The sequence below is a fragment of the Pocillopora damicornis genome, chromosome 7 (assembly GCF_964200805.1).
Source record: "Pocillopora damicornis chromosome 7, jaPocDami1.2, whole genome shotgun sequence".
In the NCBI taxonomy this organism is placed as follows: Eukaryota; Metazoa; Cnidaria; class Anthozoa; order Scleractinia; family Pocilloporidae; genus Pocillopora; species Pocillopora damicornis.
Window position 1 is genome coordinate 6,447,191 of NC_142676.1, and position 24,699 is coordinate 6,471,889.

Here is a 24,699-nt window from a genome sequence, read left to right on the forward strand (position 1 = left end):
TTTTACATACATTTTTTTATCATCTAAGTTGAGTTTTCTTGCACTTTATTCACGTTCTTCTTTTCCAAAATAAATGCGTTAGCGTTTTGCAAGGAGTTGTGGGATTAAAGATGGACCGGGGAAACTGGACCTGAACGGTCATGTTTGCGGTTATGAAGTTGCTGTCATGGCGGTGATCTGAAGCTTTGTACGTGGCAAAGTGCACTGCTCTGAATATTCAACGTGAAATGAAAATCCTGCCTTTTTAAATTGTTTGTATAGAATTTTCGTAAATTCTAGTTAACCACTGCAGTGTTTGATCTGGTGACCACAAAGCACGATTACGCAAATCTCGTCATAAAATTCAAGATGTTTCGAAGAAATATCTACGTTATGCGTTTACTTTTTTTGCTACTTTCTGTGGCAATATACGGCGCTCAGGCAACAGGAGATGAAAACTTAGGAAATACTCAGAGTGGTGTAGGAACTAATGCTAAAGAGGGTACCCGTGAAGCTTCTGCCAGTGACAATTGGATCACGAATCTGTCCTGGAACCTTCTTGGCTATGCGACAATAATCATACCCGGAGCCTTCATTATTCGTATGCTCAAGAACTCGAACTTCAACGAAAGAAGCGGTAAGTCTAAAGGATTATGCATACGTGTAATGATTGTAAATTTTGCAGTATAGAGATGTCAGCCCACAGTTTCGTAGAGCTTTAGTTGGTAGCAGGTGACTGTGTCTGACGTTAATAGTCGTGTAGATGTACTTCCCTCTTATTTGCGGAAAGTAGCAAGTATTTGTCCAAAAACATAGCTTCCTTATATTATAAACAGGTTTTAAAACATATCTACGGGCCACCTGAGTCTCTTGAGAATAGTGATCATTGAATGAACAATTTTGACTGTATTAATTTTCAATAATAATAGTATCAGTTGTAGTAAAGCGTTGCCCATTTATCCATTTACGATTACTTTCAAGGGTGCAAATTATGTCTTCAGTAAGTTTTTCTGGTTTGGCAAAAAATGACAGTCAACTTTTTAGTTTAATTGGGGGGAAGGCACATTGAGGCAATACAAATGGGGCACAGAAGTTTGTGCATGACTGGCCAAGGGTTTATCTCCTGAATTTTCTTCTTGAGGTCTGCTAGTGAACCAAGACCATTTTTGCAAAAGATTAGGGGAGTCCCTGTAAACCCAATCAAATATTAAAAGTGCAGTGACTGAAGTTTCAGTGGAAATGATAATAGCTTATTAAAATGTGTGTTTGAATTTCCTAAAAGGTTTATGAAACAAATGCCATTATGTGAGAGTAGTTGCTGTGGAGACTACTTGAGTTATTGTTATATAAGCACAGACCATGCAGTATAACCCTTTACACCCTAACATTAGTATTCATATTCCCCATACTTTCTCCATACATTTCCCAAGTTGCTGATTGGGAGAATTTGTGAAACAATCTAGACCTTTTTTAGTTGGTGATCATTGCCTTCATTCCCTCAACCTTACATTTTGATTCAGGGGTGATATTGTAAGGAGAAATTAGATGCTAGTCACTTTTAGGGTCAAAGGGTTGAGGGCAACTTTCAAAGAATAATCACTGGGATCATAGTTATATAAGCTGACTGCTAGTCAAGGGAAAACTTTAAGGATGAACAGTTTCATGAAGTATATGAATTTAGTTGACGGCACTGCATGACTGTAAAAGTCCCCTTCAAATAATACAGAGATACATGCCTTACATAACGAGTAAAATATAAATAAATCCTATTTTCCCTTTTTTTTTTTTTTTTTGGGATGGGATCATATATAATTATCCAGCAGTAAAATGAATGTTTTAAACTGAGCTGGTCATTCAGTGGTCTCCTTTTCAGATATGAATCAGTTAAATTTACTGCTTTTAGTAACTCTTATTACCACCTGAAAATTGTGCAGAATTCTTGAAATTTCAATAAGCAAAAAGGATTGCTCCACCAGTTTGAACATTTCTTTTACCTTTCATGCATGAAATAAGGGAGAACACTGGTCATTATGTGAGTCTGTAACATGCCCATGAGGGCTATGTATGTGCCTATTCTAGGGATAGTTATTTTTTCTCAACCGAGATATTTATGGTTGTCTGTTTTATTGCTTACAGGTACAGGTTGCCTCTTCCGTTCTGTTCAGCTTTGTGTGTTTGGCACACCACCAGAGACCCCAAGCGTTGAGGATGGTGGCATTAAACCAAAAGAGGACCCTCCTTCGCCAGGTTTTTCTCAGACAACTATCAAGCTTCTCTTTTGTGCTGCTGGTCTTCAAGTATCTTATCTCACATGGGGAGTCTTACAAGAACGAATCATGACAAGAAGTTATGAAGAACGTAGGGCAGATGGGACTGTAGAACTTGTGAAATTCCAAAACTCTCAATTCCTTGTATTCATTAACCGCATCCTGGCTTTGACAGTAGCCCTTATTTATATAATATTCACCCGGCAACCACGTCACACTGCTCCGCTGTACAAGTATTCATACTCTTCCTTTTCAAATATAATGAGCAGCTGGTGTCAGTATGAGGCATTGAAATTTGTCAGTTTTCCAACGCAAGTCTTATGTAAAGCATCAAAAATAATCCCTGTTATGATCATGGGGAAAATAATATCAAAGAAAACATATCCATACTATGAATATGTTGTTGCAGTTCTCCTTTCTGGTGGGGTTAGCCTCTTTCTCTTGGCAGCTGATCCATCAGGAAAGCGAACTGCAGCAGCTACAACTTTTTCAGGTGCTGTTATTCTCTTGGGTTATATGGCATTTGACAGCTTCACTTCCAATTGGCAGTCAGAGCTGTTCACCCAACACAAAATGTCCTCCATGCAGATGATGTTAGGAACTAATCTCTTTTCCAGTCTGTTCACAATGTGGTCAATGATTGAAGGTGGAAGCTTCTTGTCCTCAGTTTGGTTTGCACTAAGCCACCCTGAGTTTGCATTCCATGCTGTATTGTTGTCTCTTATGTCAGCAACAGGACAGCTGTTTATTTTTTACACCATTCAATCATTTGGTCCAATTGTCTTCACCATTATCATGACCACACGGATGATGTTGAGCATACTTCTGTCGTGTATCCTGTATAACCACCCTCTGTCAGCTCAAGCAATGTTTGGTGTGATTATTGTATTTGTGGCTCTCTTTCTGAGGGTTTATGCTAGGTATCGTGCAAAATCTTCCAATAAGTCCTAACTTCATTAGTTAAAATGGGCTGGGTAAGCAGAAAGCTGGTAATGAAAATTTTGGAAAGTATCCTTCAATTCTCTCTTTTGATGAAAAGAAGATGAATCTGCCACTGGCAATATTTTTCATGTACACACATACATACACTCTTATTTAACCCTTCAACTGCCATGAGTGACCAAGACAGGATTTCTTCTTAAAATATTAATACATTATCAACCAGATAAGTGAAAAGAATAAAGAAAAATATCAGTTTGGGGATAATTAGTTGATCCAATACCAAATTCTCTGAACTAACATCATTAGAATTGTATGATTGACAGTAAGGAGAATGACAATTTTGATCTGGGAGTTAAAGAGTTAAGAATACCAGGAGCATTGCTTTTGTGAAAGCTTGCTAAGTGCACCCCCCTCCCATAGGAAAAGATAAAATAAAAAATTCAGTTTAGTGCTCCTTCATCTGTAACAAGCAGTTATCCTATTGAACACTATGCACACCAAAGCTTAAACATGTTGTTTTTGTTTAACATGGTTTAAAATTGTTTTCTTCATTGAAATATATTTTCTTCATTGAAGCCACTTAAACCAAGTTTGTTGACTTCAAATTTAGTACTTTATAAATACATTTCGGTGATTACTTAATACCTAATAAGCCTGAATTTTCTTGGATGAAAAATTCAGGTTTTCTGTTTGTTTTTGATTTTCATTCAGTTATACACAGTTTGACAAAACATGTTTTTCTGGTGTGAATGGGACCCTTGTATTTATTAAACTGTTCAATCTTCCTTATTTGTGAGTGGAGAAAAGTGTCATTATTACAGTGATTTCAAATAATAAAAGTTCAGTTTACTGTGATACCCAATCACTAAGTGATCACACTGTTCCACTAGTATAATGTGTTAAGTAATAAAATGAGTTGAAAATTCTCATAAGATAAAGATGTTTCATTTTAAATCACTACTATTATATACAGCTTTTTTCAAGTTTAAAAGTATGCTTCTCTATTCAGCTTTAGAGTTGGCATGTAGTTTTTTATTTGTTATTATTCATTAAAATGTGTAATACTATTTTTAGACCAAGCTTAGGTGGTTTCATACTTTAGTAAATAATTCAATTCGGGTTAAATATCTAGGGAAAAGTTCTTGTGAATTATGGAGTAGAAAGCTTCTCCTTAAAAAAAAAGGCAATCTGGCCAGCTTTATTATGAAGTATGTCTTTACTCATGACTGTGACTTAGTAAATCAGCAGAAACTATTATTAACTGTCCTTAATGTGAAGTCTCTAATGGCTAATTCTCTCTGGTAAGCTTTCATTCTGAGCTTCAGGTTTTCATTAAAGCCTCTTGAGACCTCTATATCTCTAAAATTTATGATGTCATTCTTTCCTTAACTGATGCTTTGCAGGTGGTTATATCGAAATTTGTTAGGTAGCATGTCAGTACAAAATAGACATTTTTGTGTGGAATGCCTGTATTAGATTATATTTTAAATATTTGGGTAATAACAAACAAAGAGATGCATTCTGCTTATGATAGTCATTAAAGACTAGTTTAAGTTGTAAAGGGAAAGAGTTTCTCATATTTGGTGTCCCAATGGGTCTTTGATATGTGTCCCCATTTGAAAAAATTAACCCTTCAACCCCAAAGAGTGACCAATTTTATATGAGGACATCGGTTACTAGGTGATGGCCATGTGAGAAGTACTTTCTCAAAAGTGTCAAATTTGTGGTCACAAAATGGCAGAGTTAACCATTTCCGCTGTTTCTTTAAATTTGGTTTAGCTTGGAAGGAGGCTCTCCTAAGCACAAGCCTTCACTAAGAACAATCTTGGGTTCAAGTATTTCTGAAGAGCATTTTAGTCAATCGTGATCTTTTCGTGCTTGTATAAGCTTCTGAATACGATCCAACACGATTTCATTGCCACATCTGCAGCTTTCAGGATCATACGGAGGTTCCACAAGTAGAACTCCCATTACTGACAATACAGCATTGTCTTCCGAACTTTCCGTAACTGGAATTCGATTCTTCGTCAGCCACTCGATCAGATCGCCTTTTCGTTTCAAAATTTCATCTTCTGAATACTCCTTAGAGTTTCCCAATTCAATAAAATTAATCTTTGCCGGACAGGGACCTCCATTTTCCTCTTGAACAACGCGCGTGATCGCATGCCCTAGAATAAAAGTCAGCTTCTTGGAGGTGAGGTTATCCGTTTCTTCTTGTAGAACCACGGTGTATGTCACTGGGTCGATGGCAAGTACCCATCCTTCTTTCCTACTGTTGTCACAGAGACAAATAATTATTTTCTTGTCAATGAATTCTTGCAAAGAAACGCTAGAAAGAGAAGTCCAACTCTCAACATGTCTTATAATGTCCGCCATTACGCACAACAACCGCTGAATAATAGCAGGCGACTCATTCCCAAGCTCTTTCGGCCGCTCCGAAATCCTGTCCTACCCAACATCATCAATGAGGCCTGACCATCAATCTTTGACATAACGGCATTCGAACCCACGGGGAATGGCGGAGTGACCGCTTAAAACAGCTGGTTCCACAGATTAGGGGTATTATAAAAAAAAAATCGCTAAACAACGTCACTTTATACCATAATTGACCACTTAATGTGCAGAATCTCGCTCGAAAATACTACCTACTTCGATTTTGTAAGAGAAACAGGGATCAAAAAATAATTTGAAAGATTATTCTTGATTTTATTGGAGTAGTCCCATTTTCAGTGACCGTTCACATTCAATACAGGAGGAAGACAATAAAAACAGGCCATTGACACTCGGTAAAGGATGACCACGATCGCTTAATCGAGGTGAAAATTACAGAGATTAAGGGGAAACCCTGAAATTCGGGACTTTGACAAATGACCGCTATATACAGGTTATAACCGCTTAATACGGTGCTGCTTATTTCAGGTTCAAATGTACTAAGAGAGGAGATGGAACTTGCCCCTTCTATTGCTATCTCGGTCAGTGGAGGTGAGTGAAACAGTTTGCGAAAGACGTTCAGCGGTTATAACAAGGGGAATTGTAGCAGTACTGCCACCAATTTCGCCTTCCACTTTTTGGTTGTCTCCAACGATCGAAACTCTAGCACACACTGTACACAAAATAGTCCCTGTAATTATTAGACATTTAATTTTTTACTCTACGTTCTGAGGCCTCCTGTTTTTAAAAGTTTCTCAAGGCGATTGTTATTTCCTGTAGGTTTTGGTTGAAGAAGGAAGATCTCTCGGAGTGAGCAGTCATTTGTGCAACAAACAAACATGAAACACATTCATTAGATCGAAGAAAAAACCATCTTTTATTCAGTTACGATTGAACATCTGCAAAAAAGGAAAAAAAATTGGGATTAGTGAATAAAACCTTCTATACGTTACCACTCTCAATAATCAATGCAGTTTTGTTATGAATATTAAGGTTTATTTCATTCGTATTTCACCCATCCTTCAGTCGTCGCTCGTTCCATTTTGATCTTATACGTGTGTGATTTCAGACCAAATTGCACTCCCCTCAGTTTGATTGTCATTAAAAATTTCCCTTGCCGGTGCAATAGGAAACTTAGAGAGAACGATGTGGAAGATATACAGACTGACTTAGTCAGGGTGTGAAGGGCGAAACACTTGAGCTACTTATTGGGAAACAGGTCGGTTTATGTACGATAACAGACTATCTTCACATCCATTCAGAAACCAATAAAGATGCATCTGTCATAGTAAAATTCCTTATACACTTACATTGATAAATTCACATCTACTTTAACATAGATTTGGAAAACCCAAAACTTGTAATTAATCTGAAGGATTATCATCCTAGGAAAAGAAAAAAAAATACAAATTAGAAAAACGTACTGATTTAATATGAAGATAAACAAACGACTTATTGGATGGATTGATTAATTTTGAATGAGTGAAATGACTTAAAGGCAAATATTCCAACAACGGCTCGAACGATCGATCGTGCACTTCTCGATCATACAATTCTGATTGGTAACTACTTGGCCAGAGTATCTGCCACTTTCGCAACCAAACAATGCAATACTTATTAAGGGCTTTGTTCTTGTGTTAACTGACGAACGCGACTTTAACTTGCGATAGCCACTTTGAACTGGATATATTCACCTCTTCCAGTTCAAAGTGGTGATCGGCAGCTCAAAGTTGCGCAGGGTCTGTTGCAGAGAAAACTGGCGTTACTGTCTCAACCAATCAAATACAAAAATAAAACTTATTGCATGTGACTTGATCACTGCTGTTTTCTCGCGCTTCTTACCCGTAATGTTTATCACTTTACTTTTGGTTCTTATTTGGTTTCGTTTAATATTTTTATTGGTGCTTATTGCCTCATCTATTTTTCTTTTGAAGGTTTGTCGAAAATTTTTTTGTTAAACACTTGTAGCGTCACGCTGAGTCAAGAAACAAAGATTAAGAAGAGAAACAATTGTTATGGCTAACTATCGATTCCAGAGTGATAATTAAAAGGGCCCCAGCTTTTTGTTTTATATTTTTTTTAAAGAGAATTATACACTTACAGCAATGATGATGCTTTCATCGTCTGACAGTAGGGATGAAAATCCAGAGATTTGGTCAATCTATAACGAAGTGGAGAAGATGCAAATGAAATAGGGAACAGAAGAAATGGAGACCATGTGCTCTAAGAACATTTGTAATGTCATCAGGATTCTCGTTTTGAGTCTAACAAATCCTGCGCGACATTGGTGTAAATCGATCGTTTTTCGCAGGAAATTGACTCGATAGCCTGGCGGATGATTCAGATTATGCTTGGTTTGAAGACGGTGCACAGGTCAGTTACTAAAGAGGACTTTTAAGGAGCTACATCACGAGAGTTTTATTTGTCTTTTGAGTTCATGAAAATTATGATAGTCGAGGGAAATTTTCTAGTAATAATTTTTGCAGGTAGAGAGAAACCTGAAGAGACAAGAAGCAACCAAAAGAAAGTAAAGAAGGTTGAGGTTAAAAAGAGAAAACATGAATCGTAGATGGATATATGAGAAATTCTGGCTACATTTTCAGGAAGCACTATCTGCCATGAAACCCCTTACAGTCAAATAGATTGATTTTGGATCTACTTGACACTGATACCAGCATACCTCATTCTCTGCTGTCGTATTTACCGCGGATGAACCACATGCAAGTGCCAAAGGTTCTGAAGACTGAAGGCAGCTGAAGAACGGATGGTATTGGAAATTGTCAACGCCAAGCCTCACATCCGGGCATTTTTGGAGAAGCTGCTTATACAGAAATAAAAGATTTGTTTCGTTAAAATTGAAATACCTGACTTAAAAAATGAAGTGCACTATTTCCTCTTCAGTGTTTGCCAAAAATATTAATTTAAAAACACTTTAAAAAGAGAGTTGTTTAAACTTTTTTCTGCAAATTACAGTGGGTTCTTTTAGTTCATCACAAAAGTTTGTGATCCGCAAACCTCAATGATCTAATTTTTTATTTTGAATTCAATTAATTTTGGTTCGTTCATAACGTTTACTTTAAATTTTGTTGAGTACACACCTCAGGATGTCAGTTACAGCTTGAAAAATTTGAAAATATTGATCTGTAAATTTCTTGTATTTCCTCTTTAACCGGAATCTTGGTGATTTTTGCGTCAAATTTACCGAAGCAATTCTATGATTCCTCGCGCCACCTGTGCATGTTAAACGCCAATGTTTTTAATCAAACTTAATTTTGCAGTGGGGCAGAAGGAGATCAATTGTCAGAGGTTATGTCTGATAATTTTGAGAAAATCGGTATCATTTAAAACAAAAGAGGACATCCTCACTTGTCTTAGAAGAAAGTTATTTACTTAAATCGTATAACTTTGGATTTCGTTGGCTGACCTTGAAAAGGCAATCTCTGGTCTCTCTCCCAAGCCAATTGGGGATATCAGGCGTTGTGTATACGAAAATTTAAATTTAAATTTAATTTAAATTTACCGAAGCAATTCTATGATTCCTCGCGCCACCTGTGCATGTTAAACGCCAATGTTTTTAATCAAACTTAATTTTGCAGTGGGGCAGAAGGAGATCAATTGTCAGAGGTTATGTCTGATAATTTTGAGAAAATCGGTATCATTTAAAACAAAAGAGGACATCCTCACTTGTCTTAGAAGAAAGTTATTTACTTAAATCGTATAACTTTGGATTTCGTTGGCTGACCTTGAAAAGGCAATCTCTGGTCTCTCTCCCAAGCCAATTGGGGATATCAGGCGTTGTGTATACGATGTTTTCGAAAAGTTGTCTCTTGTCTTTACCATAAAATGGTAGCTGATAAGCAGAAAAATGAAAATATTTAATTAATCACTCCACGCCTTTCTAAACTATTGAAATGGGCTGATGATTTATATCAGAGTGGAAGTTTAATTGTCTTCCAAATCTCTCGGTGGTAAAATATTTCCAAACTCTTTGATTGTCCCTTTGATGGAATCTGTTCTGTGACCTTTAGGATATCTGAAGACTAAAACAGATCCCCTTTTCGGGTGGAGTCTCCCCTTACCATGTTTGCCATAGGCGGGTGTCCTATTCCCACGGGACGAAAGGTAATGGCAATTAATGATTACTTCATTGTCAAAAGTTTGATTCATAAGCATTTGTGTCCTTCCGAAGGGCGAGTTATTGTGTACAAATGTAAACATATTTGCAATGTGTGAGTTGTTGCAATATTATTTGTACAAACCTTGCCGGTCAGCATCAGGAATAAAGTCACGCCAAAGGACCACCAGTCCACAGAGTAAGTATAAGACTCTCCCATGATCATCTGTAACACATTAAGTGGAGTTTATTGGCATTGCAAAAAGTGTATTAACAAATTCAACTGCGTGAGCTTGGTTGAAACATCAGTGTATTAACAAGGGCGCGGTCAGGATCGTGTAGTAGGGGGGTCTTTCTACTTTATTTGTTGTCCGAAACTGAGGGCGGAGAGGCATAAAAAATGTTTTTTATCGTAATTTTTCAGATTCTCGTGACAAGCAGAGAGGTTACCCACCCCTTTATTGTCGAGAAAATTGTTGGGTCTCGTTTGACAATGCCTTGATTTAAGATTGACCATAGCGGAAGATTATAGGAATACATTTTACCCTCAGAGAAGGAGGAGAAGAAAGAAGAACTTTCTTAAAAACCCATAGAGAAGATAAATAATTAGTGAGAAAAAAACAGTAGCGATTTGAACAAAGACTTTTCAGGGTAATCTGCTACAAGCCTTATACCTCAGGCGCCATATATGGATAAGTTCCACATACTCCAGTGACTGCAAAGACGACAAATTCGCTCAGACCGAAGTCTGACAGCTTCAGGTGGCCATTTGAGGTTACCAGAATATTTTCCGGTTTTAGATCTCTGATGAAATAAGTTGGCAAAAACTTCTTTCACTCATTTTTAGTGTATATTACTTTACATCAGGGCAAACCAGATTTGCATCAATTTTTCTGTTACAATGGAAAATCTTCTACCCGTTCTTTCTCGATTCCAATCCCATACCGCCCATGTCAATTGTGGCTCCTCGATTTAAAAAAACAAGTTTTTTTTCTTTTTCTCGACCGCTAGTGGTGCATTATGTTTCAGCCAATTTGCATCAAGAAAGCTGATTAGACAGGGAAGGTAAGTTAGTCGACATTGGAATTAAGCCGGAATGAACGAGAAAATTTTTTTGTGTCCTTGTAGCAATCGGAAAGAAATGGGTGTATACTGGCTGCGTTATTTTTCAAATATTTCTCTTTATCATTCCCATAATCCCTCTAGTTCCTGTTATTCTTGTCGTCAGTGTTATTGTTATCGTTGTTGTTGTCATTTTCTCTGTCGTTACTGTTATGGTTATCAATATCGTCTGTGTTGTTTTATAAAGGGTTCCAAGACACTGGGGAAAAAACAAATCTTTCTTCAGAATGAGACATTCCAGAGTACGTTATGCCACAAACATACCTGTGGATGACTTTTTTCGAATTCAAATATTTCAATCCCAGGCCGATATTGACGGCGTAAAACCTGAAATACCAGACGTTGTCGTATGAATACTTTTAATTGACTTTCTAAGTTGTAACCTGGGTCTTAGTCAGAAGAAAATAAGCAACTGCAAGTCTGCAAACTTAAAACTGAATGCGTTGACAGCGGCATAGAAAAAGCCTACATGTTGGTAAAGATTTAATGAGCATGATTGACGATTAGGATAACAATTTTAAACACTTCCGGGATGCTCAGCTGTTTTCCTTCACAAGGCGTTGAAACTTCTTTTCATTTAAATCGTACCTGGCGCGTTCCTCACTCAGTTTTCCTCCCTGGGCTCGCAGAACTCCAGAAAAGTCCCCACCGGGCAAATACTCAAGCGCTAAGGCTGTTTTTGTGAGCTGAAACAAAAACATTCTGTTTAGTTTATTGACATCAGCATCACGGCTGTGTTGATTAATGCTTTGTTTCTTTTTTCAACAAACTGGCGTTAATTACTTAATGAATCGTTCATTAAAATTCATTTAATCCCTCCCTAAGGCTTTCTGACTCTTCCTCATTGGAATTTCATTGACAATCAAATTCCTCAAGCTCCTCCCTTATGCTCTGTTAACGACGACTAATCCCTCCTCCCTTCCCCCTTAAAATCAAGTAGACCCCCCCCCCCCAAATCCTTTGGACCCTAAGATTGGCTCGTAAACGATAACTAACTATTCGTTAATAAAAAAAACTGACTGAGATAGTGGCAGGCTCAACTTGCGTTCAGTTTAAAACAATGAATTTCTCAGCACGCTTATTGTTGCCTCCTGAAGGCATGATCACTCCACTGCTACGATGTGCAAAGTTCCATGGCCACGCCAGTAAAAGATTCCTAAATATGGACGTGTTTTATCTGCTCCTGTAGCCAACCTTTCTGTATGTATTCAAAAGCCGTTTCTTAGGTACATACTTTGATGGTAAACGCCCGGCATAACTGGGTAACCCTGGAACTCCCGGCCAAGTGGATGAGGATGAATGTTTCTTTCAATACCATCGATTTGTTTGCTTCATTCTCCTTAAAGGTTTTTACTGCGTAATATCCATGGGTTTTTCGGCAATAAAATTGCGCTACCTGAAGTAGGAATAGAATAGCCAAGCATTAAAGAATCTGCTTAACAGTACTTTGAGCAATTTGTGGTGACATTAATTGACGCAACCTTTAGTTTTGGTTTTCCCCAGTCTTCTAAACGCCGAACGACTCCGCATTGCAGCAGCACTCTTTCCCCAAGAAATTGATAAGAATTGAAGATAGACTGAACCATGGATCAAATTTGAAAATAATCAATCCTTGAGACTAAACAAGTCATAACTATCTTTAATTTAAGTCTCTAATTTTTCCTAAATCCCCTGATGGGTGGGCAACCACAAAACAGGCCTGTAAGGATGAACTTTTAGTTTATTTGTCTTCTTCCTCCCACAATATATATATATACATATATATATACATATTATATATATATATATATATGTATTATTATATATTTATATTTATATTATTTATATAACAGAATCTCCTACCTCGCCAAAGCCTCCTTTCCCAAGTTTCTTAACTTCAAATAGGTCCTGGAAATCAACGTTGTCCAAATCTTCCACTCTTCGCATTTTGGTAGGATAATGGGACATCTCCTGACTTTTTCTTTTTCTACGGATCTTTGCACAGAGCAAAATGGAAAAAATTAATTGATTTCATTGGTGCATTGCAAGGAATGGTGATACCGGTGGCTTAAGTTTTGCATGGGAACGCTCTGCATTCATGGCTAAACCCTTAGTCTTTAATACTGATAAATTTATCAAATGTTACAGAAACACAGCCAATCAGATGGCTAGAAAGGTGCTTAATTATTTTATATAGTCTGAGAAAATGAGACAAAAATAAAGAGTACACGGAAGTGTCCGCGTCAGCTGGCAATGCCAACTTCAAATCTCGTTAGATTATATCACACGTGAGCCGCACGTGATTACGAAATAAGAAATTAAGGGGGGAGGAGAAGATTGAAGTTTGAAATATTGAATTTAAAACTAATTAAAGCATTGTCTAATATAGTCACTTGCTTTGCATAAGCATTATTATGAAAAGTTGTCTGAATTACTATATTCTGACTACACTCAGACGAGTTATTCAATTAATGTGAAAAGTTTATTTAGGATGAGTCAGCCAGTCTTGTAGTATAAGCATCCTAAAATGGTCGTAACATTTGTACACTGAAAACCAAGGGTTCTACAAAAAGAACCCACCTTGCGGTCAATTTTTTTTGGTCTTTGGGATGTTTAAAAACGCAGAAGTTGAACACGGACTACGATGAAATTAGTAAAATTTAGATCACTAAGGCTAAAAATTATTACCCTTCGTCTAGTTCTGTACTCTCTCCAAGCTTTTGGTATTAGTTTGGTTGCTTTGAGCTGTCAGGAGAAAAGAAGTAATTATATACTGATAAAGTTTAATTGTGTAGATAAACCAGTATGATCTCAATACTGTATTGTTTTTTTCACGTTTGTTATTTATTAGTAACAAAATCAATCATTTTTTTCTTCTTCAATCTGGAATAAATAAGCACTTGTAATTTTTTTAAAGACAAAAAATTCACTCCCTTTACGGTCAATATTTTTTGGTCTTTGGGATGTTTAAAAATGTAAAAGTTGAAAACGGACTACAGATTAAATAAGTAAACTTTAGATCACTGAGGCTAAAAATTATTACCCTTCGTCCAGTTTGGTAGTCTCTCCAAGCTTGCTGTGTTAATTTGGTTGCTTTGATCTGTTAGGAGAAAAGCAGTACTTATATAATGATAAAGTTTAATTGTGTAGATAATCCAGGATGATCTCAATTCACGTTTGTCATTTTTTAGTAATAAAATCATTTAATTTTTTTCTTGTCCATTCTGGAATAAATAAGCACAAGTAATTTTTTCAAAGACAAAAAATTCTCTCCCCTTACAGTCAATTTTTTGTGTCTTTGTGATTAAAAATGTAGTAGTTGAACACGGACTACAGATAAAATATGAAAAATACAGAATACTATGGCTAAAAATTATTACCCTCCTCGTTCTTCGATGCTTTCTCCAAGCTTTCTGAATTAATTTGACGGCCTCAATCTGTCAGGAGAAAAGCATTATTTATATTCTGATAAGTAATTACATACTGATGATAATTGTGAATCCATTTCCCTGATAAGGCCATGGAGTCGAAAGGGAACAAATAATGTCTTTTAGAAAGAATCTCATCTTGTTGGATCGGGTTACACCAAAAATCGCCGAGAAAGTCTTAAAAATAATGAAACTTGCAGTTAAGATTTAAAAGACGTGACGCCTTTTGAATCTTAACGGCACATTTATTCTGCAAAGTAAGTAACAATTTTGATAATGTCACCATAAAATATCAGCGTCTTAAAGTCGTCACGCCATGTTGAACTACATAATAGAGGTCTACTTTATACGAAAAGTCTCTTCTGCAGTCATCCGCCTACAACGGTCACCTCCGTACACCGGCTGCCTTCCTAGAAATGACCACCTCCTCAGAAGCGCCACCTCTCTACACAGGACACCTACCCATGAACCGCCTCTTTCTTACAACAGCCACCCCCTCACAATGACACAGCAACTAAAGCGCGTCCCAACTGCAACGAGACTCATCTTTCGTCAAGGGCCAGTTTAGAAAAATATTTGTTGCTGAGAACCCTGTCAGCTTTATATCACTAAAGAGTGGGTGAAATTTTTGCAATATCTAATTAAGGGACGCTATGAAAAATGATTTAACTTCTGTCCCTTGCTGGTTCAGTCACGGTTAGGATGTTTTTCACAAGCATCACTGTTTGTTTGTTTGTTAGTTTGTTTTGTTTTGTTTTGTTTTTTTCTAATCTATTTATTTTCATTGTAATTGTAATGAGATGATATCACCATAAGCACGTTTGAAGAGTTGTAAAGTTGAAGCCCAGTGTACATGGAGTGAAATATCTCACTCTCGATTTGGATTTCCTTTAAAAAAGCGAATTTATTGTAAACCACATGAAAGAAAATTTTTGATGTTAACTTTTGGAACCCCCTTCCCTTTTTATTTTAAAATAATCCCACCATTTTATATAACTGAAATCACTCCATAAAATTAAATGATTGAATTTACCATGTATAACTGTGATCATGCTGTTATTACTATATCAAATTACCTGAAATTCAAGTCTTTTTAACTTTAGTCGACGCCAAGCCCGTTGAATTATGGACGCACATTCATTCTGCAAAGAGAACAAACATTATGATATCAACAGTTAATATGAGCATCTAAAATATCCATGATTATCGCATCAAATTTCCAGTTTCATCATCTTAAGACTTCATATTCTGTTTATGTAGATATCAAAGGTCTATTTTATCTGTAGAACCGCTGCGGCCAATGTTTTGAAAATGGTCTTCTCCTTACAACGGGAACTTTCTCAACAACGATTAACTTTTAACAAACGCCATATTTCAACAATGCCCTCGTCACAAGAGCAACATCCACCTTACAACGCCCACCCCCTTATGACGGCAACCTTTTCACAACGTTTCGATAACTTGAATGCGTCCAGACAGCTGATTCAAAAACCCGACTGACGGGGGTGTAACAAGATGTGTTTTCAAAGACAACAAAATTCTCTCCCCTTGGAGTCAATTTTTTTGGTCTATGTGGAGGATTAAAAATGCAGAAGTTGAGCACGGACTACAGATAAAATATGAAAAATACAGAATATTATGGCTAAAAATTATTACCCTCCTCGTTCTTCGATGCTTTCTCCAAGCTTTCTGTATTAATTTGACAGCCTTGTTCTGTCAAGAGAAAAGCCGTAATTATATTCTGATAAGTAATTATATACTGATGATAATTGTGAATCCATTTCCCTGATAAGGCTATGGAGTCGAAAGCAAACAAATAATGCCTTTTAGAAAGAATCTCATTTTGTTGGATCAGACTACAATTGAAATAGCCGAGAAAGTTTTAGAAATAATGAAACTTACAGTTAAGCCGTACACCGGCTACCTTCCTAGAAATGACCAACCCTGGAGAAGGGCCACCTCTCTACACAGAACACCTTCCCATGAACCGCCTCTTTCTTACAACAGCCACCCCCTTACAATGACACAGCAACTTAAGCGTCTTCCAACTGCAACGAGACTCTTCTTTCGTTAAGGCCCAATTTAGAAAAATATTTGATACTGAGAACCCTGTCGGCTTTACATCACTAAAGAATTGATAAAATTTCTACAATACTTAATTAAGGGATGACCAACCCTGCTATGAAATATAAATCATATTTCAACTTCTGTACCTTGCTGGTTCAGTCTCGATTAGGAAATTTTTCGCAAGCATCACTGTTTGTTTGTTTGTTTGTTTTGTTTAGTCTTTTCTAATCTATTTATTTTCATTGTGATTTTAATAAGATGTCACCATAAGCACGTTTGAAGAGTTGTAAAGTTGAAGCCCAGTGTACATGGAGTGAAATATCTCACTCTCGATTTGGATTTCCTTTAAAAAAGCGAATTTATTGTAAACCACATGAAAGAAAATTTTTGACGTTAACTTTTGGAACCCCCTTCCCTTTTTATTTTAAAATAATCCCACCATTTTATATAATTGAAATCGCTCCATAAAATTAAATGATTGAATTTACCATGTATAACTGTGATCATGCTGTTATTACTATATCAAATTACCTGAAATTCAAGTCTTTTTAATTTTAGTCGACGCCAAGACCGTTGAATTATGGACGCACATTCATTCTGCAAAGAGAACAAACATTATGATATCAACAGTTAATATGAGCATCTAAAATATCCATGATTATCGCATCAAATTTCCAGTTTCATCCTCATAAGACTTCATATTCTGTTTATGTAGATATCAAAGGTCTATTTTTTTCTGTAGAACCGCTGCGGCCAACGTTTTGAAAATGGTCTTCTCCTTACAACGGGAACTTTCTCAACAACGATTAACTTTTAACAAACGCCATATTCCAACCATGCCCTCGTCTCAAGAGCAACATCCACCTCACAACGCCCACCCCCTTATGACGGCAACCTTTTCACAACGTTTCGGTAACTTGAGTGCGTCCGGACAGCTGATTCAAAAACCCGACTGACGGGGGTGTAACAAGATGTGTTTTCAAAGACAACAAAATTCTCTCCCCTTGGAGTCAATTTTTTTGGTCTATGTGGAGGATTAAAAATGCAGAAGTTGAGCACGGACTACAGATAAAATATGAAAATACAGAATATTATGGCTAAAAATTATTACCCTCATCGTTCTTCGATGCTTTCTCCAAGCTTTCTGTATTAATTTGACAGCCTTGTTCTGTCAAGAGAAAAGCCGTTATTATATTCTGATAAGTAATTATATACTGATGATAATTGTGAATCCATTTCCCTGATAAGGCTATGGAGTCGAAAGCAAACAAATAATGCCTTTTAGAAAGAATCTCATTTTGTTGGATCAGACTACAATTGAAATCGCCGAGAAAGTTTTAAAATAATGAAACTTGCAGTTAAGCCGTACACCGGCTACCTTCCTAGAAATGACCAACTTTGGAGAAGGGCCACCTCTCTACACAGAACACCTTCCCATGAACCGCCTCTTTCTTACAACAGCCACCCCCTTACAATGACACAGCAACTTAAGCGTCTCCCAACTGCAACGAGACTCCTCTTTCGTCAAGGCCCAATTTAGAAAAATATTTGATACTGAGAACCCTGTCGGCTTTACATCACTAAAGAATTGATGAAATTTCTACAATACTTAATTTAGGGATGACCAACCCTGCTATAAAATATAAATCATATTTCAACTTCTGTACCTTGCTGGTTCAGTCTCGATTAGGAAATTTTTCGCAAGCATCACTGTTTGTTTGTTTGTTTGTTTGTTTTGTTTAGTCTTTTCTAATCTATTTATTTTCATTGTGATTTAATAAGATGTCACCATAAGCACGTTTGAAGAGTTGTAAAGCCCAGTAGACATAGAGTGAAATATCTCACTCTCGGTTTGGATTTCCTTTAAAAAAAGCGAATTCATTGTAAACTACTTGAAAGAAAATTTTTGACGTTAACTTTTGGATCCCCCTTCTCTTTTTATTTAAAAATAATCCCACCATTTTATATAATTAAATTCGCTCCATAAAATTAAATGATTGAATTTACCATGTATAACTGTGATCATGCTGTTATTACTATATCAAATTACGTGAGTGTGTCCAAACAGCCGACTCAAAAACCCGACTGATGGGGGGTGTAACAAGATGTGTTTTCAAAGGCAAAAAATTCTCTCCCCTTGCAGTCAATTTTCTTGGTCTATGTGGAGGATTAAAAATGTAGAAGTTGAACACGGACTACAGATAAATGATGAAAAAAAAGAAAATTATGGCTAAAAATTATTACCCTCCTCGTTCTTCGATGCTTTATCCAAGCTCTCTGTATTAATTTAACAGCCTTGTTCTGTCAGGAGAAAAGCAGTAATTATATACTGATAAGTAATTATATGCTGATGATAATTGTGAATCCATTCCCCTGGTAAGGCCATGGAGTCGAAAGGGAACAAATAATGCCTTTTAGAAAGAATCTCCTCTTGTTGGATCAGACTACAACTAAAATCGCCGAGAAAGTTAAATGATAAAACTTGCCATCTAACACTGTACCAACCGCTATTACTATCTCCTAGTACCCTGAGTTTGAGCTCTTCTTATTTTAATCTTTTCAATTTATGGCGGCAAATTTGCAGTATAAAAGTTCAATGAAGATGAAAAAGACGTGACGCCTTTTGAATCGTAACGGCACATTTATTCTGCAAAGTAAACAAAAAGTTTGACTGTGATCATACTGTTATTACTATAACAAACTACCTGAAATTCAAGTCTTCTTAACTTTAGTCGACGCCAAGCCCGTTGAATTATGGACGCGCATTCATTCTGCAAAGAGAACAAACATTATGATATCAACAGTTAATATGAGCGTCTAAAATATCCATGATCATCGCATAAACTTCCAGTGTCATCATCTTAAAAACTTCATATTTCGGCAACTTGAGTGCGTCCAAATAGCCGATTCAAAAACCCGACTGACGGGGGGTGTAACAAGATGTGTTTACAAAAAATTCTCTCCCCTTACAATTAATATTTTTGGTCTATGTGGAGGATTAAAAATGTAGAAGTTGAACACGGACTACAGATAAAGGATGAGAAATACAGAATGTTATGGCTAAAAATTATTACCCTCCTCGTTCTTCGATGCTTTCTCCAAGCTCTCTGTATTAATTTGACGGCCTCAATCTGTCAGGAGGAAAACAGTAATTATATACTGATAAGTAGTTATATACTGATGATAATTGTGAATCCATTTCCCTGATAAGGCCATGGAGTCGAAAGGGAACAAATAACGCTTTTTAGAAAGAATCTCATCTTGTTGGATCGGATTGCAACTAAAATCGCCGAGAAAGTTAAATAATGAAACTTGCAGTTAAGATTTAAAAGACGTGACGCCTTTTGAATCTTAACGGCACATTTATTCTGCAAAGTAAACAACAATTTTCATAATGTCAGCATAGAATATCAGCATCTTAAAGTCGTCACGCCATGTTGGAGTACATAATAGAGGTCTACTTTCTACGAAAAGTCGTTTCGGCAGTCATCCGCCTACAACGGTCACCTCCGTACACTGGCTGCCTTCCTAGAGATGACCACCTCCTCAGAAGGGCCACCTCTCTACACAGAACACCTTCCCATGAACCGCCTCTTTCTTACAACAGCCACCCCCTCACAATGACACAGCATCTAAAGCGTGTCCCAACTGCAACGACACTCTTCTTTTGTCAAGGCCCAATTTAGAAAAATATTTGTAACTGGGAACCTTGTCGGCTTTATATCACTAAAGAGTGGATGAAATGTCTACAATACTTAATTAAGGGAGGCTATGAAATATGATTTAACTTCTGTACCTTGCTGGTTTAGTCTCGATTACGATGTTTTTCACAAGCATCACTGTTTGTTCGTTTTGTTTAGTTTTTTCTAATCTATTTATTTTCATTGTGATTGTGATGAGGTGTCACCATAAGCACGTTTGAAGAGTTGTAAAGTTGAAGCCCAGTGTACATGGAGTGAAATATCCCACTCTCGATTTGGATTTCCTTTAAAAAAGCGAATTCATTGTAAACTACTTGAAAGAAAATTTTTGATGTTAACTTTTGGAACCCCCTTCCCTTTTTATTTTAAAATAATCCCACCATTTTATACAACTGAAATCGCTCCATAAAATTAAATGATTGAATTTACCATGTATAACTGTGATTATACTGTTATTACTATATCAAATTACCTGAAGTTCAAGTCTTTTTAACTTTAGTCGACGCCAAGCCCGTTGAATTATGAACGCGCATTTATTCTGCAAAGAGAACAAACATTATGATATCAACAGTTAATATGAGCAACTAAAATATCCATGATCATCGCATAAACTTCCAGTGTCATCATCTTAAAAACTTCATATTCTGTTCATGTTGATATCAAAGGTCTATTTTTTTCTGTGGAACCGCTGCGGCCAACGTTTTGAAAATGGTCCTCCCCTTACAACGGGAACTTTCTCAACAACGATTAACTTTTAACAAACGCCACATTCCAACAATGCCCTCGTCTCAAGAACAACAACCACCTCACCACACCCACCTCCTTATGACGGCAACCTTTTCACAACGTTTCGGTAACTTGAGTGCGTCCAAACAGCCGATTCAAAAACCCGACTGACGGGGGGGCAACAAGATGTGTTTTCAAAGACAAAAAAATTCTCTCCCCTTACAGTCAATTTTTTTGGTCTATGTGGAGGATTAAAAATGTAGAAGTTGAGCACGGACTACAGATAAAATATGAAAAATACAGAATATTATGGCTAAAAATTATTACCCTCCTCGTTCTTCGATGCTTTCTCCAAGCTCTCTGTATTAATTTGACAGCCTTGTTCTGTCAGGAGAAAAGCAGTAATTACAAACTGATAAGTAGTTATATACTGATGATAATTGTGAATCCATTTCCCTGATAAGGCCATGGAGTCGAAAGGGAACAAATAATGCTTTTTAGAAAGAATCTCATCTTGTTGGATCAGACTACGACTAAAATCGCCGAGAAAGTTTTAATAGTGAAACTTGCATTTAAGATTTATAAGACGTGACGCCTTTTGAATCTTAACGGCACATTTATTCTGCAAAGTAAACAACAACTTTGATAATGTCAGCATAGAATATCAGCATCTTAAAGTCGTCATGCCATGTTGAATTACATAATAGAGGTCTACTGTCTACGAAAAGTCTCTTCTGCAGTCATCCACCTACAACGGTCACCTCCGTACACCGGCTGCCTTCCTAGAAATGACCACCTCCTCAAAGGTTCACCTCTGTACACAGGACACCTTCCCATGAACTGCCTCTTTTTTACAACAGCCACCCCCTCACAATGACATATTGCTAGTTCAGTCTCGGTTAGGATGTTTTTCACAAGCATCACGTTTGTTTGTTTGTTTGTTTTGTTTTGTTTTTTCTAATCTATTTATTTTCATTGTGATTGTAATGAGATGTCACCATAAGCACCTTTGAAGAGTTGGAAAGTTGAAGCCCAGTGTACATGGAGTGAAATATTCCACTCTCGATTTGGATTTCCTTTAAGGCGAACTCATTGTAAACATCTTGAAATAAATGTTTTCATGCTAACCTTTGGAACCCCCTTCCCGTTTTATTTTAAAATAATCCCATCATTTTATACAACTAAAATCGCTCCATAAAACAAAATGATTTAATTTACAATGTATAACAGTTATTATACTGTCATTACTATATCAAATTACCTGAAATTCAAGTCTTTTTGATATTAGTCGACGCCAAGCCCGTTGAATTATGGAGGCGCATTCATTCTGCAAAGAGGACAAACATTTTGATATTAATAGTTAATATCAGCATCCAAAATATCCATGATCATCGCATAAACTTCCAGTTTCATCATCTTAAAAACTTCATATTCTGTTGATGTTGATATCAACGGTCTATTTTTTTCTGTGGAACTGCTGCGCCCAACGTTTTGAAAACGATCTTCTCCCTACAACGGGAACTTTCTCAACAACGATTAACTTTCAACAAACGCCACATTCCAACAATGTCTTTCTCTCAAGAGTAACTTCCACCTCCCAACGCCCACCTCCTTATGACGGCAACCTTTTCACAACGTTTCGGTAACTTGAGTGCGTCCAAACAGCCGATTCAAAAACCCGCCTGACGGAGGGTGTAACAAGATGTGTGACAACTCGAGCAAATAGACAGTCCCTGACAGCTTTATTTCACTTAGAAGAAATTAAATTGAGAAATCTGAAGCAATTAATCAATATGTTACGCTGCTTGCTCAGTTTAGTTTAAAAGGTTTCTGTGAATATAAATTTTTGTTTTGCATGCTGCAATGCTGTAATGGAATTTCAAAAATGGAAAATATTCTCCAATAGCCCCTCAAAGAAAAGACAGAGACGGAAATCATTCCCCCCTAATGGCTACCTTTATATCAATCCGCTACTTTCCACTTTCTACAAAGTAAAATTTAGAAAGTTACAAGTAAACTACATCTTAATTTCCTCAAGGAAGATATTCCATTTAAAAATGTTTAAAGCATATGACACTAGTTGACAAGTTAGCAGCTTTTAAAAACACTGCTGCGCCGCTTCGGTGGGTGAGTAAAACAAAGGTTTTATCATTCAAAGTTTTTTCATTTGTGAGATATTGGACAAAGATTGATTAGATTTTCAAAGAGTCTGAAATATTAGAGCTCTAAAGTCAACCATATAGGCTTCGAACCCGTTGAATTAACTTTGCAGCTCTAATTTGTCAGGAGAGAAACAGAATCATGTACTTGTTATTTATTATGCGTTCTACTTTCAGAAATGTCCTCTCCTTTTTATAATGGGTGTTGTCGAAACTTTGACAACTGAAAAAAAAGTAAACTAAAGACTTGCTGGATTTTTTTTTTTTTCCCATTCGATTTGTTTTTTTTTCCCATCATGGTGTGATTTTTATCTTCTCTTGACAATTTTCACAGTTAATTATGCCGGGCCCGCTCTACGCAGTTCAGTTGTTAGCATGTAATCCTTCCTCATCAGAAGCTTTAAAAAAAAATAATAATAATAATCAATCTGCTACGTTGACACAGCATTACAAAGAAATCAGAATACCTGTCTTTTCTGTTCTCTATCTTTCTTGCGGGCTTCCTCTTCAAAACTGAAAAAAAGAAATGTTAGCGTCACAATGACGACTACCATTAATACTTGGTCGCAACACAAGTTTTGCAAAAATAAAGCCTTGTTCTTTCTATTTATTTAGTGCATTAAGATGTTAAATACCTTGAGCCTGCCTCAAACACATATTTTGAACTTAAACTCTTGAATGTTCACATTAATGTCGGGTAGCTAGTGAAGCAATTTAATAGTTTGATAAATCAAGCCGCACAATCGGTCTGTAAAAGTTTTCCGTTGTTTATTTACAAACTTAAAACTTTTATCGAAATTGGACTGAATGATTAAAGACCTACCTTTCTTTGCATTCAGTTTCTGACCTCTGCCAAAAATAGTCCCTGAAACATGCGAATGTAAAAAAACTTATCCAAGACGTTACAAAAACCATCTTGGCCTTTGTAATGTTTTCCCCGAGTCTGTTTTATGATCAGAGTGCGTCATAATAGCAGCTTTTTCTTTTTAGCGCGCGCTAGAAACAGAAATTCATGAAGAATTACATTTAAAGTAATATTAACGCGAGAACCTCCCTAGTTAAATGTGTGTCTACTGACTTATAACCATGGAATATTCCGGTGAACTCCTAGAAATAAAAAAACTAGTTTTGAGTGGAATTTTTGATCAAATATTCTCAACAGTTACCTCTTTCCCGATCACGATATTCATCGATTACAAAATTCTATGCCTTCTTTTTGTGAAATTCCGGCTTTTGGTACAATTTTGTTGATAGGGCATTGGAAATACAAAGAATATTCTCGGTTTCAACGATAAATATTTAATTGTTTTATAGGTTCATTTCAAAAAGAAGATTTATGATTCCTCAAAACATTTGATTTTAACTCCTGTTCTGCGAAGACGCCAACGGCCGTGAAGAAACCGTTTTATCGTAATTTTTTTTTGAGATACAAAGCACTGTAGTTGGGAAATGTACCTAAACGACCCTTAACTAGCGAAACCTGAAGGGGACTAAACTATGAAGCTCCCTGCCCTCTCATCACAACAACAATACAAAAAAGTCCCAGAGTCTTTCAGTGTTTCGGGCCACATAATTTTTCGCTTTGACTTGTCAGGAAACGCAATTCGAGTAAAGAGAATTAACTTGTATGAAAGTTTCCACGACAAAGGTTACGCGGGGTCGGAAAAAGAGCCTCGAAAGTCTTTGAGATGAATAATCACGAGTACGAGATTAACGCTTTATGGTCTTATTTAGTGTAAGGAAGTGAAATGCTGGCAGTCGATCTTCTGTCTTACTCTGTTTACC

The 24,699-nt window shown here is 36.6% G+C and overlaps 3 protein-coding genes across 4 annotated transcripts; 1 reads left to right on the forward strand and 2 right to left on the reverse strand.

The window, feature by feature from the left end:
- The first annotated feature begins 148 nt into the window (after positions 1-148).
- LOC113674449 (adenosine 3'-phospho 5'-phosphosulfate transporter 1) lies at positions 149-4,126 on the forward strand. The gene is made up of 2 exons (XM_027190925.2): positions 149-616; positions 2,116-4,126. The coding sequence occupies exons 1-2, from the start codon at positions 349-351 to the stop codon at positions 3,195-3,197; spliced, it is 1,350 nt and encodes a 449-aa protein (XP_027046726.2). The 5' UTR covers positions 149-348; the 3' UTR covers positions 3,198-4,126.
- On the reverse strand, positions 3,924-5,582 carry LOC113674450 (gem-associated protein 6). Its single transcript, XM_027190926.2, has one exon. It carries the CDS (start codon positions 5,562-5,564, stop codon positions 5,046-5,048), a length of 519 nt encoding a protein of 172 aa, XP_027046727.2. The 5' UTR covers positions 5,565-5,582; the 3' UTR covers positions 3,924-5,045.
- An 885-nt stretch (positions 5,583-6,467) lies between these two features.
- Positions 6,468-23,728, reverse strand: LOC113674445 (uncharacterized). Of its 2 annotated transcripts, XM_089212789.1 has the most exons (25): positions 23,382-23,728; positions 22,017-22,082; positions 21,083-21,139; positions 20,502-20,567; positions 19,403-19,459; positions 19,034-19,099; positions 18,573-18,629; positions 17,440-17,496; positions 16,860-16,925; positions 15,918-15,974; positions 15,338-15,403; positions 14,214-14,270; positions 13,877-13,933; positions 13,522-13,578; positions 12,697-12,828; positions 12,089-12,250; positions 11,443-11,540; positions 11,119-11,181; positions 10,407-10,536; positions 9,878-9,958; positions 9,361-9,468; positions 8,299-8,436; positions 7,720-7,779; positions 6,929-7,003; positions 6,468-6,517 (listed from the first exon to the last, which is right to left on the reverse strand). In XM_089212789.1, exons 1-24 carry the CDS (start codon positions 23,466-23,468, stop codon positions 6,983-6,985), a joined length of 1,866 nt encoding a protein of 621 aa, XP_089068915.1. In that variant the 5' UTR covers positions 23,469-23,728; the 3' UTR covers positions 6,468-6,517; positions 6,929-6,982. The 2 variants fall into 2 exon arrangements, with proteins under 2 accessions (XP_089068915.1, XP_089068916.1); XM_089212790.1 differs by lacking the exons at positions 20,502-20,567; positions 21,083-21,139.
- Between the last annotated feature and the right edge of the window lie 971 nt (positions 23,729-24,699).

What these genes read in the sequence shown, in the direction of transcription:
- LOC113674449 (XM_027190925.2), top strand. Translation starts at nt 349, where the DNA reads ATGTTTCGAAGAAATATCTACGTTATGCGTTTACTTTTTTTGCTACTT. An exon ending in GAACTTCAACGAAAGAAGCG is followed by an intron (nt 617 to 2,115) that starts GTAAGTCTAAAG and finishes TATTGCTTACAG; the next exon opens with GTACAGGTTGCCTCTTCCGT.
- LOC113674445 (XM_089212789.1), bottom strand. Translation starts at nt 23,468, where the DNA reads ATGGTAGTCGTCATTGTGACGCTAACATTTCTTTTTTTCAGTTTTGAA. An exon ending in TAAGAAGACTTGAATTTCAG is followed by an intron (nt 18,630 to 19,033) that starts GTAGTTTGTTAT and finishes TTCTCCTGACAG; the next exon opens with AACAAGGCTGTTAAATTAAT. An exon ending in AGCATCGAAGAACGAGGAGG is followed by an intron (nt 13,934 to 14,213) that starts GTAATAATTTTT and finishes TTCTCCTAACAG; the next exon opens with ATCAAAGCAACCAAATTAAC.
- LOC113674450 (XM_027190926.2), bottom strand. Translation starts at nt 5,564, where the DNA reads ATGGCGGACATTATAAGACATGTTGAGAGTTGGACTTCTCTTTCTAGC.